The 19,693-nt window shown below is 43.5% G+C and overlaps 1 protein-coding gene across 9 annotated transcripts in view; it reads left to right on the top strand.

The window, feature by feature from the left end:
- The window catches only part of PLXNA2 (plexin A2), a 627,239-nt gene that overhangs the window by 252,712 nt on the left and 354,834 nt on the right, over positions 1 to 19,693 (top strand). For all 9 annotated transcript variants that reach the window (XM_061632052.1, XM_061632055.1, XM_061632053.1 and 6 more), the window contains one exon: positions 1,638 to 1,772. In XM_061632052.1, the coding sequence (XP_061488036.1) occupies positions 1,638 to 1,772 (135 nt within the window). The remainder of the gene's footprint in view (positions 1 to 1,637; positions 1,773 to 19,693) is intronic.

Raw genomic sequence — 19,693 nt, forward strand, 5'->3', positions numbered from 1 at the left:
CTCTATAGTTCTGTCAACTAAGTTTAAAGCCTCAAATCTGTTCCTTATTTGATCTTTATAATCTTCTGGGATGTTATTTAAATTGTATTTTGGCATTATGATTGCTTTGTTGGTCTTCTTTAGCTTTACTCTGATTTTCGATACGACCAGTTCATGATCTGTACCACAGTCTGCTCCTGGTCTTGTTTTTGCAGAAAGTATGGAACTTCTCCATCTTCTGCTACCAATTATATAATCAATTTGATTCCTATATTGACCATCTGGTGATGTCCACATGTACAGTCGTCTTTTTGGTTGTTCAAAAAATGTGTTTGCAAGAAACAAATTATTGGCTTCGCAGAATTTGATAAGTCTTTCTCCTGCTTCATTTGTCTCCTAAGCCCCATTTCCCCACAATTCCTAGTTCTTCTCTGTTCCCTACTTTTGCATTCCAGTCCCCCATGATTATCAGCACATCTTGTTTTGGTGTGTGATCAATTTCCTCCTGTACTCCTGTGTAAAATCTCTCTAATTCCTCTTCTGCATTTGCCATTGGAGCATAGACTTGGATGATGTTATATTAATAGGTTTCCCATTTAATCTCATTGATATCACTCGCTCAGACCTTGCATTGTAGCTCCTAATTGCTTTTGCTACATCACTTCTCACTATTAAAGCAACCCTGTTTCTTCTTAATTTCTCATTTCCTGCATAAAATATTTTGTAGTTGTCTGACTGAAAATGTCCCACTCCTGTCCATTTTAATTCACCCATGCCAAGTATTGTAATGTTGATACGTTTCATTTCTTGCTTGACAATTTCAAACTTTCCTTGGTTCATGCTTCTCACATTCCATGTTCCTATTGTGTGCGTCGTACAACTCCGGACTCTCCTTTCACATCTGTGTACATCAGCCTCTGGGCTTCCTTTTGGCTTTGACCCAGCTGCGTCATTAGTCACAGTGCTACTCGTACTTGTCCTTTGTTCTTCCCCAGTAGCTCGGTGAGTGCCTTCTGACCTGGGGGTCTCATCTTCCAGCACTATCTTGTGTTGTGTTTTGGATACTCTGTTCATAGGGGTTTCATGGTAAGAATTATTCAGAGGTGGTTTACCATTGCCTTCCTCTGAGTTTGGATGCATCTTAGTCTGGTATCTCAGCTTTGACCATTCCGCCATGGGTGCCCCTGCTAGGAGTTTAGCCTCTTGGTCTAGACTCCTGATGGCATTGCTCTCAGCTTCTTCAACACTCTCAAACTCCCTCACCACGTTAAGGTGTGCATCCTAAAGCCCCCCCCCCAAAAATAAGGGTTTTAAAATCTCCTGAGGTCCTGGGCCACTAATCTAAGTTAACCATGTCTATTAACTTCAATATCACCCATGGAGTTTGGGGCAAAGACTCTGCTCTCTATTCTATGTGCATTTCAACCATGTGGAAAGGGCTCCATTTAAGACTAAAGGGCATTCCAAATATCACTTGTGAAAATGCCCTAATACTTTAATTCTTCACAACACTTACAATTCCATTTGGGTATGCTGGGTGCCAAACTGGCTGTGATTTTACTTTCCATTGAACAACCACTTGGTTGACATCTACCTGTATTTTCCCCTCACATTTAATGACAGTGATTTAACCTGCAGTATGTCTGTCTTTATTCCAGATCCGAGCAGATGGGCCTCCTCATGGTGGCATTCAGTATGAAATGGTGCCAATTTTCAAGGACGGGAGTCCTATCCTTCGTGACATGGCCTTCTCCACAGATCATAATTACCTGTATGTCATGTCAGAAAGACAGGTAAGTTTTGCTCTTCCACATGACAGTAGGTTGTAAGTTTAACCCAACTGCTAAGGGGAAGCGCTTGCATATTCCAATGTTCTTAGCATTTGCCTCAGGTATGGATAATGTATTTTTATCTGGGTCTGGCCAGAGACAACTATTGGTGCACCAGGGGAGGAGCAGTTCTCCTTCTCATCAGCACACTATTGTCTTTAAGAAATGAAAATTGGACAGTGCCACTATGAATGAAATATGGTTTGGGGATTTGGACTTCATTTTGCTAGCAAAGCCCATCCCAAGCAGAAGCCTCATCCATTCATTCCTCTCCATATGTTTGGCAATAGGCTACCATTGCATAGAATTGTCCTTTGTTGTTTTCTTTTTCTGGATTTCAAGGTTAAGTGGTGTGCGTGTGTGTGTGTGCGTGCATGCGTGTGTGCGTTTGTGTGTGTGTGTGTGTAAAAAAGATGCTTCAGAATCAAAATATTGAAGGTTTGGAGATAAAGTATGTGGCAAGCAGACTATGTTCAAGTATCTGCAGGATACTCTTTTGATATATGTCTATTTCATGTGTAGCCATGTTGGACAGTGTGAACCTTATGAAATCCTGACCTTCCCTTCTTTAATGTTAGAAAAATTAGTAATGGCCAAGGTTCTGTTCCACATGGCACTTCTGAATGTTGCTAGTATAACAAAGAAAGCATTTTTAATTGAAAGTATTTAAGACACTTTTGTACTTTTTATTTACAAGTGTAGGAAATTCAAATACAGCCCCTTGTCTGAATGATCAGTTTGAACCCAGTTTGTAAGACTTTTGTGATCTGCCCCTAAACCTTTAAGAATTGATTGGACTTGACCTATAAAATGCCTGGATGTAACCAAGAATTACTCAAAATTTCAATTCTTCACCCTAAATTTCACTTGCATGATGCAGTTATATACCTGATTTCAGAGCAATCCATACCCCCCTCTCCTGCTGGTGGGGCTTTGTGGAGCAGTGGGGCCAGACCCACAGTCCTGCTGTTCATGGTGGCTGCAGCGGAAGGTGGGGGCAGGGCAATCATGCCCAAATCTGTCTTGTGACAACAGTAAGACTGGCTCTGGATCCAGTGGATCCCAGGCCAGCTCAGCTCCACCCCCTCTTCACTCTCAGAATGGTGGATTGCATTCTGGATGCCAACAGGGATCCTAGTATTATGCCTCCCACTCATCCGCAAGTTTGGCAGGCAGAAAGGGGAGGTCATCACCAGCACAGCTGGGCAGAGGGGCATCTTTTTTTGTTCCAAACTCAGCCACTCACCCCCAGCCTAGAGTAAAGAGAGTGTGGATTGCTCTGTTGTATCTGTTTTATATTGAGATGGGCATGGGGGAGTGAAAATATTTCCTAGTAGTTGTCATGCATAATAATAAGTACTGTGATAGGGCCCCATATTCGTATTATAATACCATTGTTGTTTTCACTGTTCTTTTTGTTTAGATCAGGCCTGATTTAACTATGTTGTTCTCTGTGAAATGTCACTTATAATTCTCTCTACTTCATAGTGATCACTCTACACTGAATTCACAATGTACAGTACATATCTCAGTTGCCCCAGGCTGTTTTGTCCATGCTTTTCATTTATCACATTTACCCGACAGCCATTGGGAATAGATATGGGTGGTGATCCACACAGCACTTCAGCTGGTGTACACACACTTCATCCAGCCCACTTAGATAGCATTTAACATCAGCATGCAAACTTACGAAGCTCATGGTTTGCACGGAACATTCTGGGCAAAAGTTTCTTGGAGATGCTCATGATGGTCAAAACTCATTTCAGTTGTGAGGAAAGTGACAAACTCCTTCTAAACCAAAGTTCAAACAATGAGTTGGTAGCTGAGTCACTGCTTCCCAGGTTGTGTCAGTTGTTCAATTACCTGATATTTTCCTTCTGCATGGCTTTTGCTCTGAACCTGTTTATGAGAATGATTAACTGTCCTTCTGAAAAAAAGGAACCAGATTGTACCCAGCAACACCAAAATGATTATGATGGAAATTTATAGCCTTTGTAGTCCATTAGAGTCTGTTGCTTAAGACAGCCAACACCATGTAAATAATCCAGAACCTCGAGTGTAACAGACCAAGTGTATTCCACTCCTGTCAGAGATGAGCAAATGCAAGAGGTCCTAGCCATGAAGCCTTTCTCTTGGGTTCACTGATTCTATTAAACATTTTAGTGACTATCGCTCATGACTCTGTAGTACTGAATAATTTGTTTAGTGCTATGTGTGTACAGAAGATGAGGGTATCATCTCAAGGAGACTGGGTTGTGCTACTTATTTATTTGTGGAATTTAACTCTTTAGAAATTTATTTTCAGAAGGCAGTACAAAAGACCTCATTTTCCACATCTATATAAGCACACAGTAACCAAAGAAAGACATATATTTTTGAAAGTGCTAAGTGCAAAATAATTCTTACTGTGCCTCCCAAGAGCCGGGTTTCGACACAAACTCACTCTTTTGTACAGTTGTCCTCCGAAAGTGAGGTTTTTCATGTCTGTTTGTGGCAGGGGGAGGAGTGGAGTGGAAATATTGTTCATTTATTTGACAATGAACACAGAGTATTACACACTTCTGTTTGGGATGGGGTGTGCTATACATCCTTAATAAGAAGAATTTGTCCTAGCTTTACGACAGAGTGGTATGCTTTGCAATTGCATTAGTGGCAGTAGTGGCCAAAGGGCTTGACCCTTGCTTTTCAGAACTTTCAGCAGAGTCTGTTTTGAGACCCATGTAATTAATACTTCCCTAGTTTGATACGTTGAGCTGGCCCATGTCCTGACAGGGGGCAGATTGATAAGAGCACATTACAGCTGTGACTGCAGCATCTCCCCATAGTTTCCCATGTAAAATTCCAGGTGTTGGTTTTTAGGTACAACATCCCAAATGGCCAGAGTGCCATCTCCCCTAGAGACCTTTTCATCCCCTTACATCTACTAAGCATGCCCTCTTATTCCATCTGCGCACAAACCTAGGAATGCAAGGCCATGCATATCAGCTTTCTCAGAGACTGCCCCACAACTATGCAACTCCATGTCCCAGAAGATTCAAGTCCAGACCCAAGCTTCTTCCAGTAATGTTTCATGATTTTCTATATATGGGTTGGCCTTTTTAATGAGGAATGAGATTTTTAGTCAGTCAGAGGAATAAACTTTTGTGTGTTTTAATATTGCTCAAAGGTCTTGGGATGGAGCATTCTAGAAGTTAAAAATGTAAACAAAATAGTATTGGATGTGAATGTTCCTCATGCAGCCAGGATGTATTTCTTAATGACTTCCCTCTTAAAACAAAAACTCCCCCAGATTATTAAAATGCTTGACTGAATATCACCCTCACCATAACTACGTAAGGGTGGAACAGCATAGTGCTCAGAGGGCACAATTCAAAATTTAAAGCTAATGCCAAAATATACTCCTAGCATTTGATAAGCCCAAATTGTTGCTTGTATATTTTAATTTCAAGTCCATAGCTAGCAGTAGGGTATCAATTTATGTAACACCAGTACCCACATAAAAAAGGGGGGATTGCCTAAAATTTGCATTGACTTAAACTGAAGACTTCCATTATTGCAGCATGTGAACAAACTATTGGATACCAAACTAAGAAATATCAGGACTGGTTTGATGGGAAGGATAGTGAGATTGAACATATCATTGACAAGAAAAGGAAAGCCTTCCAGATATGGCAAAAAGACATTAACTGTGCTGCTAAGAAAAAAATCTATGCCAGTGCAAAGGCTGAGGTCCAAAGAAGAACTAGAGAAGAACGCCTGATGGATAAAGAAAGCTCAAGAAATTCAGTATTTTGCAGATGCTCATGATGCACAGGGCTTTTTTAATGCCACAAAGGCCATCTACGGACCAACAAATTATGGTACAAATCCCTTATGTTCAATAGATGGTACCAAACTTCTAAAGGATAAAGAATATATTGCACTGCGCTGGAAAGAGCATTACCACAACCTCCTTAATCGTAACTCTAATGTGGCTGGTGAGATCTTCTTGCAAATCCCAAAACAACAAATTAGAGATGAGCTTGCAGTATCCCCTAATTTGGTTGAGGTCAGTAAAGCCATCAATCAAATGAAGACTAACAAAGCTAGTGGACCTGATGGGATTCCTGCTGAAGTCTTTAAAGAAGGTGGGCCTGAACTTACACAACTTCATAAACTCATCAAAAAAAATCTGGATGAGGGAGGAGATCCCGGAAGACTTTAGGGATGCCATAATTATCACTCTTTTCAAGAAGGATGATAGAACAGATTGTGGGAACTACCGAGGCATCTCTCTTCTAGCTACCACAGGTAAAATCCTTGCAAGGATCCTCACAAATCGCCTCCTACCTATCTCAGAAGAGATAAATCCCAAAATGGTTTCTGCCCTTCCAGGGGGACAGTGGACATGATCTTCACTGCACGACAGCTTCAAGAAAAATGCAGGGAGCAAAACCGACCTCTGTATATGGCATTTATTGATCTGACTAAGGCCTTTGATACTGTAAATCGAACTGCTCTCTGGACCATCCTTCTGAAAATTGAATGCCCTGATAAATTTGTGAATATTTTGCAACTCCTCCATGACAACATGACGGTGACATTTTTGGATAATAATGGCTCTCAAAGTGATCCATTCAAAGTGGGATCAGGCATCAAACAGGGATGCGTCATTGCTCCTATCTTATTTGCTATTTTCATTGCCATGATTCTACACCTTGTTGAGGGGAAACTTCCCACTTGTGTGGGAATCACATATCGAACAGATGGAAAGCTTTTTAATCTCAGAAGGCTGAAAGCAAAAAATAAGGTAGAACTCTGTTGTAGAATTTCAATATGATGATGATAATGTAGTCTCCGCACCTTCAGAGAAAGATCTTCAAACTATCCTAAATGTCTTTGCAGAAGCATATGAAAAGCTTGGCCTCTTGCTTAACATAAACCCCCCCAAAGTGCTTCATCAGCAGGTGCGAACCAATCCTTCTGTAGCACCATCAATCCAGCTTAATGGTGCGATGCTGGAGAATGTCGATCACTTTTCTTATCTTGGCAGCCATCTCTGTAAAAGCTGACATCGACGCTCAAATTCAGCATCATCTGAGCTCTGCGAGTGCCGCATTCTCCCGAATGAAGTGTAGAGTGTTCGAGGATCGGGGTGTTCGCAGGGAGACCAAAATGCTTATTTACAAAGCCATTGTACTACTGACCTTACTGTACACCTGTGAAACATGGACCATCTATAAATGCCACTCCCAACTTCTTGAAAGATTCCACCAACACTGCCTCCAGAAAATTCTGCAAATTACTTGGGAAGATAGGCGGACTAATGTTAGCGTATTGGAAGAAGCAAAGACTACCAGTGTTGAAACAATGATCCTCCAACATCAACTTTGTCGGACCGGCCATGTTATTCGAATGCCTGATCACCATCTTCCAAAGCAGCTACTTTACTCCCAACTTAAGGATGGAAAACGGAATATCGGTGGATAGCAAAAGAGGTTTAAAGATGTTCTTAAAGCTAATCTTAAAAAATGTAACATGAGCATCAAGAACTGGGAAGCTTTGGCCCATGAGCATTCCAATTAGAGGTCGGCCATTATCAAAGGTGCTATGGACTTTGAAGAAGCAGAAGTACAGGGCAAAAGGGACAAACGAGATAAGTGGAAGACACGTCAAGCAAATCCTCATCGTGACCATCTTCCATCTGGAAACCTATGTCCTCACTGTGGGAGGCTGTGTGGATCCAGAATTGGCCTCCACAGTCACTTACAGACCTTGCCCTGGAAGACAATCTTACTTGGCCAAGAGTGATCGCCAATGAATGGAAATGAATGAATGAAAGATGCAAATTTAGAAAGAATTATTATAATGTTAATAGCCAGGTGCTAACACTTGATGGGCAACTTCAAGGTACTTGCTTTCTCATCTTATGGTTTTTTATCTGTAAATCAGACTTGAACAGGACAGCCCTTCAAATGAGGGGATGCTCCCCTGGCAGCCCTTCAAACAGAAGACTATCTTTGTAAAGCAGGGCACATGGCCACCTGAGAGGATAGGCCTGTTTTGTGATTACTAACTGAAAAATGTTATCTACCCGAGCCGGGCTGGCTGTAAGCATGACTGGGCCCTTGGGCCCCAGCCTTTCCCAGGTTCACGGCACCCACCCACACACCACACCTACCACTCCCATTGCTTCATGTCAATTCTCTGCACACTGTGCATGCGTGGCTGCCATTGGCAGCAGGGGCTTCCCTAAGGGGCTGATGCCTCTGCCACCATCTTGGTTCATGGCACTCATGTGCACTACCCTACGCGCGCACATGCCTGCCATCAACCAAGATGGCAGCAGGGATGTCTGCCCCTTAGGGAAGCTTCCACCACTGTATTGGTTGTTGGTAGGTATGCATGCACAGCGCGCTCAGCATTCACGACAATGGAAAGGTTGGTAAGGCATGTGGATGTGCGGCGCAAGCCCACGAGGTCTGTATGGGGGACCCTGGAAGCTCTTTCTCTGCAATCTGTGGCAGGTTCAGGAGTCAACGTTGCTGCGGATCATGGAATTGGAGTGCTATCCTCCCACCCTAAGAAGGGGCCCTTCAGGGGTCCCTATGGGCCACAGGGGCCGTTGGCCAGGGCCCAACCTGTCCACCCTCTGGTGCCAGTCCTGACACCAGCCTTAGGAAAATGAACACATATTATAGTGCACCACAGACAGCTTCCTGAATCATTATCATCTTGCATATCACAGATGGTTGTGCCCTAAGCCCTTTACCAGCAACATATTTTTCTCCCCATTATTGTTTATTTGTAGAGTTCTATGAATCACAAAAGCTAGTTCACCACTTGTTACCTTCAGTTGGCCCTAATATAAGTATTATGATATCACTTCTTAGATTGTTTTTTCTTCTTCTAATGGACCAACAGGACTGCCCATATTTTTTGTCAAACCAGCAAATGGAGCTGGGCCCAGCTGTGAGGAGCAGGAGGTGAGTTCTCTCAACTATTAATGCCCCATTGTAAATGGAACCTGGATAAGCATTTTTGCAAGAGTGCCTTATCTCTCGCTTGGCAGAAAAAACGGAGAGAAACTGAAGCACACATGAAGTTTCGCAACAGAGATCCAGCAGGGATGCCTCCAACTCATTTGTTATGGGGTGAGAGGGCTTAAATATTCATCAGAGCTGCTAATTCTGTTAATTGTGAATAGGGAGGAATTACTAAATAATGAAACATACGTAAAGTGCAAATCCATTAAGAGTTATGTTTTACTCATTGGTGAAGTGTTTTACATGTTCCCTTTGTTGTTAATCTGCTCATGATTGTTTCTGTATGATTGCTCCCACTTAAGAGGCAGTCTTCTCACAGAGATCTTAAGAAAGTGAAACATTTTTGGTACAGGGTGCTTTTTAACAATAAGCAGTAAACTAGACAGTATTATTTCAAAAGGGGCAAAAGCAGAGGAAAGTAGAAAAGACCAGCCAGCAGAAATCAGTAGGAAAGACCACCAAATTCAACCAATTGGGAGTTGGGGGCAATGCTTGGCAGTGGTTCTGCTCCTACCTGGCGGGTCGTCTCCAGAAGGTAGTGGTTGGGGAACATTGCTCGACACCGTGGGCTCTCCAATGTGGAGTCCCGCAGGGGTCAGTTCTGTCCCCCATGCTTTTTAACATCTACATGAAGCCGCTGAGTGCGGTCATCAGGAGTTTTGGAGTGCGTTGCCACCAGTACGCTGATGACACGCAGCTCTATTTCTCCTTTTCATCTTCTTCAGGTGAGGCTGTCAATGTGCTGAACCGTTGCCTGGCTGCGATAATGGACTGGATGAGAGCTAATAAACTGAGGCTGAATCCAGACAAGACAGAGATGCTGTTGGTGGGTGATTTCTCTGATCAGATGCTGGATATGCACCCTGTTCTGGACGGGGTTACACTCCTCCTGAAGGGGCGGGTTCGTAGTCTGGGAGTACTCTTAGATCCTTCCCTGTCACTTGAGGCTCAAGTAGCCTCGGTGGCACGGAATGCGTTCTACCAACTTCGGTTATGTCCCTATCTGGACATGGAGGACCTCACCTCAGTTGTCCATGCTCTGGTAACCTCTCGATTGGATTACTGCAATGCGCTCTACGTAGGGCTGCCTTTGAAGATGGTCCGGAAACTACAGCTAGTGCAAAATGCGGTGGCCAGGCTGATAACGAGGACCAGGCGGTCCGAACATATAACACCTGTTCTGGCCTGCTTGCACTGGCTACCTATATGTTTCCAGGCCAGATTCAAAGTGTTGGTTTTAACCTATAAAGCCTTATACGGTGCGGGACCACAATACCTCCTGGAACGCCTCTCCCAATATGAACCTGCCCATACACTACGTTCAACATCGAAGGCCCTCCTCCGAGTTCCGACTTATAGAGAGGCTCGGAGGATGGTTACCAGAACCAGGGCCTTCTCAGTGGTGGCCCCTGAATTGTGGAATAGTCTTCCTGTTGAGGTGCGCTTGGTGCCGACATTGCTATCTTTTCGGCGCCAAGTTAAAACCTTTCTCTTTGCTCAGGCATTTTAGTTTAATATGTTCAATTTGGTTTTAGACTTGTGGATTTTTATATATATGTTTTTGTACCGACTTATGTGATTTTATTGTATATACTTTCTGTTGTACACCGCCCAGAGAGCTATGCTAGTGGGGCGGTATAAAAATTTAACAAACAAACAAATAAATAAATAAATCAGCAAAAGCAGTAAGAAACAAAGATTAAATTTGGATGAGACTTTGAAACTTTGCTCAAATCTAAGAAAGGAGAGAGAGAGAGAGAGAGAGAAAGCCCAGTAATGTCCTGCCTTCCAATGCTTTGTTGGTAAGACATGGTGGTGCTCTTCTGGCTTTGCGGGTTCTATCCATGCAGTGATGTAGAGGAGGAAACTGGACCATGTCTTTCTTTTCTGTAATTTCTGTTCTCTTTATTGCAAGTAGCTAATTGCCCCCCTTTTGGCCTCTTTGCCTGGTAGATCAGGGAATTTTTATGTAAGTTATTTTTTACCAGATCACATTCCTTGACTTTCTTTGGCAAAGGCCAAGTTCCTGGCAATAGTAGAGCAGACCAGGAAGCAGCTGGTGAAATGATGGGTTGACCTTTACTGTCCTAGAAATTGCCTTCAGGGTTTATCAGGTTGCTGATGTGACCTTATATCATTATACTCTATCTGCATTTTTTTTCTTTTATATAGCAAGTATAACTAAATCTGTAATATTTTCGGCTTCAGTCTGTTGACTATAATATTAAACTTGTCTGTAAATAATGTTGACACACTGTGTAACAGATATTTGTCTAAGCTAATTGTCCTGAATAAGAGAAATTGTTCTTGCTGTTTTGAACTCACAAACTGAAGCCAACCACTTTCAGTACTCTAGTGATCTGATATTAGGGCCATTTTGCACATTATGATACAGATAGGCTCCCATTTCCACATTGAACATTGTAATATGTAAAGGAGAGATGTGATTGACCAAAGTTCCTGAATGCATATGTCGTATGTGTTTTCAAGCAAATGCGCCCTTCTTTCACAAAGTACATATCACATGGCCTTTCTTACCTTGCAGATCTTTCTTATTTTGTGCCATTGCCATTTCTTGAAATGAGCTTGTGAGCAAGCCTGTGCAACTACTAAGAGTGACTATATAATCAATGATACGAAGAGGAACAATTTTAGCTTGAAATGTGTCAGTATAAATTGTGTGCAGTATCTGTCTATCTATCCATCCACCCATCAATCAAACCTAAATCCCAAAATTTTGTCAAGCTCTGGAATGTCCATGAGTGGAGCCTACAAAAGAGGAAGGGAGGTGAAGAGTTGATTGATAAGAGGCTGGGGTCATGAGCAGGGCCGGTTCTAAAGGGCGGCCAGGTGGGGCACTGGCCTGAGGGCCCCTGGAGCTACAGGAGGCCCTCCGCTCTCCTTCTGCAATTCGCAGAAGCATCCGCGGACTGCTATCCCTCCGCTATCTCCCTGCTTTACCTACCTTTCTGTTTTTTGTGGCGCGCAGATTTGCCATCAATTAAGATGGCGGCCGAGGTTTCCTTAAGGGGCTGAAGCCTCTGCCGCCATCTTTGCTGATGGCACGCATGCATGCTACACGCGCGCGTTGCTGCCATCAGCAAAGTTGGTGGCAGAGGCTTCAGCCCTTTAGGGAAACCTTGGCCACCATCTTGATTTATGGCAAACCTGCGCGTGCCGCAAAAAACAACGGAAAGGAAGGTGAAGCGTGGGTCTAGCGGGGGGATGGCAGACAGTGCGGAAGCTCCTGTCTTGTGGTCTGCGGATGCTTAAGTTCTGCGGATTGTGGAGGGGGAGTGGAGGGGCCCAGGGCAGGCTGGTCATGAGCTAACCTTCTACCCAGCACTGTCCCTCACTGCCACTCTTTTACTTTCTTCCACATGTGAGTGCTTGCCATGCCAGTCTATGGGGAAAACTGAAATTCCACTTTTGAGCATTTTGTTGCCAGTGAGGGCAGCACCACTCTCCACTCCTGACACTAGTCTTGCCTTCACTTATAGTGAGTGAGTGAACGAATGGGTCTTTGCAGTTTATGAGTCCTTACTCCCCAATCTGCCCATCATAATATCAGACATTTTGCTAGCATGGTCTACTGAAAAGCTTCCATTTGTGATCTACCATTGCTATTTGTTTCCTCTAAATATATGAACCTTTCCCTGCCCAAGGGCTGCATTCCTTTCTGAGTAACCTTCCAGGGGCCACATGTCAGTGGTGTGCAGGACCAGAGGCACAAGTGGGCAGAGCAACTATTGTAAATGTTATCTTTGTACAGTAGGCTACTTTCTGCACAGGTTGCCTTTCCATCCTCCATCCAGGCAAGCAAGAGGCATTATCAGAGTTCAAGGACACATCCCAGCCAGGTAAAAATATTTAAGGTGTGAAGCTGGGCCAGTGAGGGATGTGGCCTGGTGAGAGGGGGTATGGCATTGGAGAGTTCTGAGAGCCAGATAGAGATGCCGGGGGGGCACCATTGGCCCCTGGCCCTGAGGCTTCCCATTCCTGGCCATGGTGACCAGAGGTCAAGGCCTGCTTTTACCTGAATTACTCTGTGATATGTGGACCTGCAGTTTGTTAGCTTTTCTTAGTCCTGCAGCACCACAACACTGTTAAGTGCTGAATTCCCCTCTTCTATAATAAATGATAAAAATACGAGCCCTGTTCAAGTGTTCTCACCATTCAATTGCTATCACATAAGGGGAATAGCATGGTGACACTCCCAGGTGCCCTTGGCACCATCACCATCCCATAGACCTCTGTGTGATGGAGGTTGAATGCCTACAGCAGGGAGCATGCTGTAAATGCACAGTTTTGAAAGATGGAAGATCAGGTTTCTGAAGCGTACAGGAAGCCTACATGAGTAGAAGAGGCTATCCACTGCAGAGGTTCACCCACTACTATGTGGAGGTCCATGGGATCAGTGGCCATGATGTGGAGTGCAGCACTATTCTCCTTCTCACAGTATGGTAATTGTGTGAGGAGCAATGCCAGAACATGGCTACACAAGCACTTTTTATATGCATCTGGTTGCTATACATATGCATGGAAATCATGCAAAGATATGGAGAGTTACAGACTACACATGAATGACTGTAGCCAGGGCTGGCACCAGAGGGCAGCTAGGTTGGGCTCTAGCTGAGGGCCCCTATAGCCCAGAGGGGCCACTGAAAGGCTCCTCCTTAGGGTGAGAGGGCAGCACTCCCGTTCCATGATCGGCGGCAGTATTGGGTCCTACAACCCGACCCTACTGGGGATCATGGAGATTGAGTTCCCAGGCACACACACACCCAATACAGACAGTGCAGGCTTCAATAAGCCTGCATGCACATCCCACCTACCTTTCTTGTCAGTGTGAATGCCATGCACACTGTGCACTTCTGCCTGCCATCGCCCAAGATGGTGGCAAGGGTTTCCCTAAGAGGATGACGCCCTTGCCACCATCTTGGTTGATGGCAGGCATGCGCTCTATGTGTGCATGTCATTTGCATGACACAAGAGGTAGGTGGGGCACACAGGCAGGCTTATTAGCCTTGCACCACCTGTATGGAGGGATGTTTTGGCTATGGTGCTGCAGGCCCAGGGCCCAGTCATGCCTGGTGCCGACCCTGATTGTAGTATCATTTTGTAGCTGATTGGGTCTATGATACTTTGAAAGTTGTTTCACAGCATCCATACTTACAATAACGCACTACAGATTATGACAGAGGTGTAAAGCCAGTTTGTGCTACTGCATATGTGGAATAGTAGCAGGTGATTCTGCAAGTCAGGAAGAAGATGCACTAAGAGGGTGATGTGCTGTGACAGTGAAGCTAGAAATAGCAGTGGCTGTTGCAGGCAAAACTGAGAGCCATTGGCACATCTGCACTGAGAGAATTTGTGAGGAGCCATTTTTAGCTGTCTTCTCAGCATGAACTGCCTTGCATTTCTCAAAAACATCCAAATTCAATTAACATGTTTTTATGTGTGTGTATTCTAAAGAAAATACAACACTGAATCCTGGGTCCATGCTGCTGTTTGTGCTGGAGATTTTTTTTTTATTTTTTTGCTTGTTTCTGCAGAAATTAATGAGCCATGGGGATACACAATCAGGCATGTTGCACCTGGACTCAAGCTCATAGAGATTAAACAACAGTTGAGGGGTTAAAGACAATGCAACAGCAGAACACTTGTAAATGTCCAGGAGTTGCCACTGGCCCATGTATTAAAGGGAGGTTCATTCTACTGTAGTCCTCAACACTCATAATTGCAAGCAAATCCCACTGAAATTGATGAGACTTCTTCTAACTAAGCAAGTGCTGTGCCAAAATCTGCCCTCCAATTTCTTGCAAGTTTTCTTCCACTGTGAAAAGGACTTCCAATTTTTTTGCCTCATTCTCAGAGCTCTTTAGAATTTCTTCAGCACTTTGCAACCTCTCTGGCTGCCTGCTCTTCCTGATCTGAAACGCTCCATGGGACAAATATAATTTATATTTGTATTTGTTGTTGTTGTTGTTATATGCCTTCAAGTCGATTATGACTTATGGCGACCCTATGTATCTTTTTTGGATATATTCATACTGCTATTTTAAAAAATAACGGTTTACAACATATATAAATACACAATAAAACCAAATAAAATTTAAAACCAGAAATCAGTGACCTCCTGCTGTTTTAAAAATCATTCTGCAGGGTCAGCAGTTTCAGTATGGGTATTCCTAGGCTCTCCAGGGCTGTCTCGCCTCATAGCGCCTCACTCTGCAGAAGGACCCGTCTAAGAAAAGGACTTGGAGCTAGCTCAGGACTTAGTTCATCACCAACTCAAGGTTTAAGGGGCATCTTAGAAAAGTGTCCTCTGGTGCCCTCTCACATCCTTTTGCCTCCTAGTGCCATGGACTTATCAGGTGATGAAATCAGAGGGAGGGGCACCCTTTTAAATTTCCCATACTGCCCTACATTGGGACATTAAAATAGTAGCCTCCAGACCCAGCTCCCTGGAGAACCAGTGAAAGGAGGACCTCCAGCTGTTTGGAGCATCAGTTAAAGTTGCCCAGAGTGCTACCAGCTAAAGAGCTGGCACCCGCTGTGGCTCCTGCCAGGGCACTGTGCCTTCAGACCATGTGTCAATGCTAGTCCTGATTTGGTTTAACCCACGGAGAAACACACACACAAAACTGAATGAATCATAGAATAGTGGAGTTGGAAGGGGCCTATAAGGCCATCAAGTCCAACCCCCTGTTCAATGCAGGAATCCATATCAAAGCATTCCCGACAGATGGCTCTCCAGCTGCCTCTTGAATGCCTCCAGTGTCGGAGAGCCCACTACCTCTCTAGGTAATTTGTTCCATTGTCGTATGGCTCTAACAGTTAGGACTTTTTTCCTGATGTTCAGTCGACATCTGGCTTCCTGCAACTTGAGCCCATTATTCCGTGTCCTGCATTCTGGGACGACCGAGAAGAGATCCTGGCCCTTCTCTGTGTGACAACCTTCCATGTACTCGAACAGTGCTAACATCTCAGTCTTTTCTTCTCCAGGCTAAACATGCCCAGTTCTTTCAGTCTCTCCTCACCGGGCTCTGTTTCCAATCCCCTGATCATCCTTGTTGCCCTCCTCTGAACCTGTTCCAGTTTGTCTGCATCCTTCTTGAAGTGCGGAGACCAGAACTGGACGCAGTACTCAAGATAAGGCCTAACCAGTGCTGAATAGAATGACTTATTTTAATGGCTCATTGTGTAGAATTTTGATCTGTTCAGATACCTCTGAACAACCACTTGTTGTACACACAGTTCCTCTCCTATATACCTTACCCTTAACTCCCCTTTCCACATAAATCCTCTTTACACCACTTCATCATTTTAACATGGCTCGTTTACATTGCACAATAGCTCTTTTCCATTGCCAGAGTGGCACAAAGAGCCTGTGATACACGCTGGGGGTCTTGCTATTCCCAAATCCTGTCTAATGCTTTATTTAGGAAATGTAGGTGGTTCCCATTCCTTGCTTTCACCTGTGGAAATAATTCTTGAAAGAGAGTGTGTGTAAATGAACAACAGAGCACCTGAAATGATTTCTCCTGGCTTATGTGACATTTTTACACTGGTTTGATTAGAGACCCTTAAGCAGAATATTGTGAAAAGAGCTTCACTCATGCCTGTCACTCTGTGGGAGGTGGGAGAAGATTAATGCTGTGCCCTAAAGATTCTCCTCACGTTGCCCTAAGGACAAGATAGTCAAAGCGAAGGGAAGGCTTGGCCCCTGCCTGTATAAATGATAGGCGTGTGTACATGAAGCCTCGGGGAGGAAGGTGAACTCTGTATGGAAGAGGTGGGGACATGGACTCTTGAAGGTTATTTGATTGAACGGGGTGGAGGGATGTTCTTTTCTTAACTGCAGCTGAAGAAGAGCCATAGAAAGGTTACATACATAGTTTTCATTTCAAGGAAACGTTATCAGCATGAAAAACTTTACATAAATTGCCAGGATTTGTGAAAGGGGTAGATCCCCTCAGGCCTATCCCAGGAAGTTTTCACTGGACCAGGTAATTAGCATTTGCTATGGGGGAGTCATTCCAAGAAGTTGTGAAAGGGAAGACATGAGGGAATAGATGGGTTTTCTGCTCATTACCCAATACCGAAGTTTGGTGTGTTCAGTACAGCTGGAGGAAATCTCTTTGCTGTCCTGAGTGAAGCCAGGCATACTAATCAAGATCTACGTAGGATTGGCTTTTCTTCCACAGGGGAACTAGCCCATCGCCATGCCCGCTCTTGTGTCTTTATTTGCACATGTGCATTCATTTAAATGAAGGCAAATTAAAATTGGTGACTGCTGAACACTGCTGCCCAACTAAGATTTCCCAAAAACTGCAAGGCAGACAAAGCCAAAATAATGAAGCTATTTTAAGACTAAGCTGATCAGTGAATAAAATCGCAAAACCCAGGCCAGCACTGAGAAAATATATTGCCCCTGTAATTTCAACACATAGTACTACTTTATGATTATTTTAAGCATTTTACCCAGTTGCCATCTATTTAAAGTTTCATAATTGCAGAAAATTATGATATGTACCTTTAATTGTTTTAATCACAGTAAGGGCTGATGATTAAGAGTGCAAGGTGATAGTTATTCCCCACCATCAACAGAGCAATGCTTTCACACAAACTTCAATTCATTTCAGTTATAGATATAAAATTTCTGAGCATTTTCATGGGGAAAATGTCCTTTTTCACCAATTTCTTTAAAGGAAATGTTGAGAAAACACATATTAATCCTGAAGATAGATAGATACACATATAGATATGTGCGCACACACTCCTTTAACAACATAAAAGGACTAATTTACAAATTAATTAGCATATACATATATTGCAGGGATAGGGAACAGGATCTGGCCAAAGCAAATTAAAACAATCCTGTGGATGTTTACTTAGAAATGATAACTACTTTGTTTAATGGCTCTTACTTCCATATAAGCACACATAGCAATGCAGCCTCAATTGCCTTTGTCTGCAATCCTAGGGGCAGAGAGCTTTTTTCAGCTCGAGGACCATATTCCCTCATGGGCAAACTTCTGATGGTCACATGCCAGTGGTTGGCAGAGCTAGAGGCAAAAATGTGGGTGGAGCAATGGATGCAACTCTTGCCTTTGAACAGCAGGCTACATTCCAGCAGCCACACACATCAGAGGTTTCTACATGTATCTTTCCATCCATGCAAGTTAGAGGTATTATCTCTGTTCACGGAGACTGTTCAAAGCAGTCGAGGAGGGCACAGAGCAGGGCCAGTGAGGGATATGGCCTGGAAAGAGTCCTGAGAGCCAGACAGAGAGGCTTGGAGGGCTGCATTTGGACCCAGGCATGAGGATCCCTGTCGTTTCTATATACACTTACTTGAGAGTCCCATTGAACCCAAAGTAGACAAGCATTGGACTGTAATGTTAGTTTTGTACCAGGATCTCTCTGTCATGGTCATTGGAGGTGAGAGGTGAAAAGGTTAATGACAAAGGAGTAGTCAAGTCAATAAGACATCAGATAGAGGATATTTGCTTAATAGTATCTCCAAACTAGATCAAAGGTCACCAAAAGATGGCAAGCAGCATCACAATAAGATGAAGGCCTTGTATACTCGTGAAGATGGCAACACCTTGTAGGTGCAGAAATATATCTTGATGTGACCGTTTTATGAGTCTACTGTATATATATAGGAACTATAATTCTCTTAGAGCTTTTTCATTTAGAGGGAGAACATTCCTAAATGGGGCTGAGGAGAAGCAGGGAGGAGTATGTGATCCACTCATCTCAAGTTTGGTCAGCTCATGCCATCCAGAGGGAAAGACAGGGAGTGGTGGTTTAGTATTCAATTTCACTACGCCAGCTCCAGGCTGGCATAGAAGGGGAGTGAGGATCAGGGTCCTTGGGGGATTTGTGGGGATTTGGATCTAGTTGGTCCAAAGGCACTGGCACCTTGACCTGCAATATCCCATAGTCCCAGGCTGTGGTCTGAAGGCACATGAGGCCAGCACCCTGCTGAAGCTAAGCAGGATCAGTTGTGGTCAGTGCCTAGATGGGAGACCGCCTGGGAACCATATGTAAGCCGCCTTGGGTTTCAATCATGAAAAGTGGGGCTTTCTGCCCAGCTGGGCAGACATCAACTGCAGCAGAGCTCATTACCACCACCAGTGCTCCATTTTTGCATGCAGACGCCAGTGGAGAGGTATCTGTGCACCATAACAAAATAAATATATTGTTGGCTCATTTAGCTTAGTGCTGAGGTACTTGTAAAAACGATAATGTATTTATATTTTGTATTGCTATTGTACTTTATATTTTTTTATCGTTTAAGCTGTCTTATGGGTACTTTGCTCAGAAAAGCAGCCTATAAATATTTAATAATAATAAACACATGGGGGGGGAGATGTAGGACTGCATTATAAAACCTTGTCTTAAAACTATTTCTTGTGAGTTTTTTCTAAATGTTTCCTAACATTTCCAATATTTTTCAACAGAAAAGTTGAAAAAAAGTCTGGGGGTGGGGAATGGGAGGAGGAGAGGAATGGGTTTTTAAAACAAACATTTCCTTTGCTGGTTATTCTGTTTTGGGAATTGCTGCAAATATGTTTGTGTAGCATTAATCATTTTGCCTATCTGTAAATTTCAATTATTAGCAAGGGATCTGTTTCAGTGATGTGTGTAGGAATGCGGGAATTAACATTTACCAATAAAAATCAAGTCCTGCCAACTCTATACAGAAAAGCTTCATAGGTATGTGAGATCCAAGAGCCTGTAATTAGAACTTGCACCTGGTGCCCTGTCACAAAGTCTCATAGCAACTTAAATTGATGTTGACTTCATAGTCCTGTTGTTCTTTTGAAAAGTGGGAAAGAAAAGTTT

This window comes from Rhineura floridana, chromosome 6, assembly GCF_030035675.1.
Source record: "Rhineura floridana isolate rRhiFlo1 chromosome 6, rRhiFlo1.hap2, whole genome shotgun sequence".
In the NCBI taxonomy this organism is placed as follows: domain Eukaryota; kingdom Metazoa; phylum Chordata; class Lepidosauria; order Squamata; family Rhineuridae; genus Rhineura; species Rhineura floridana.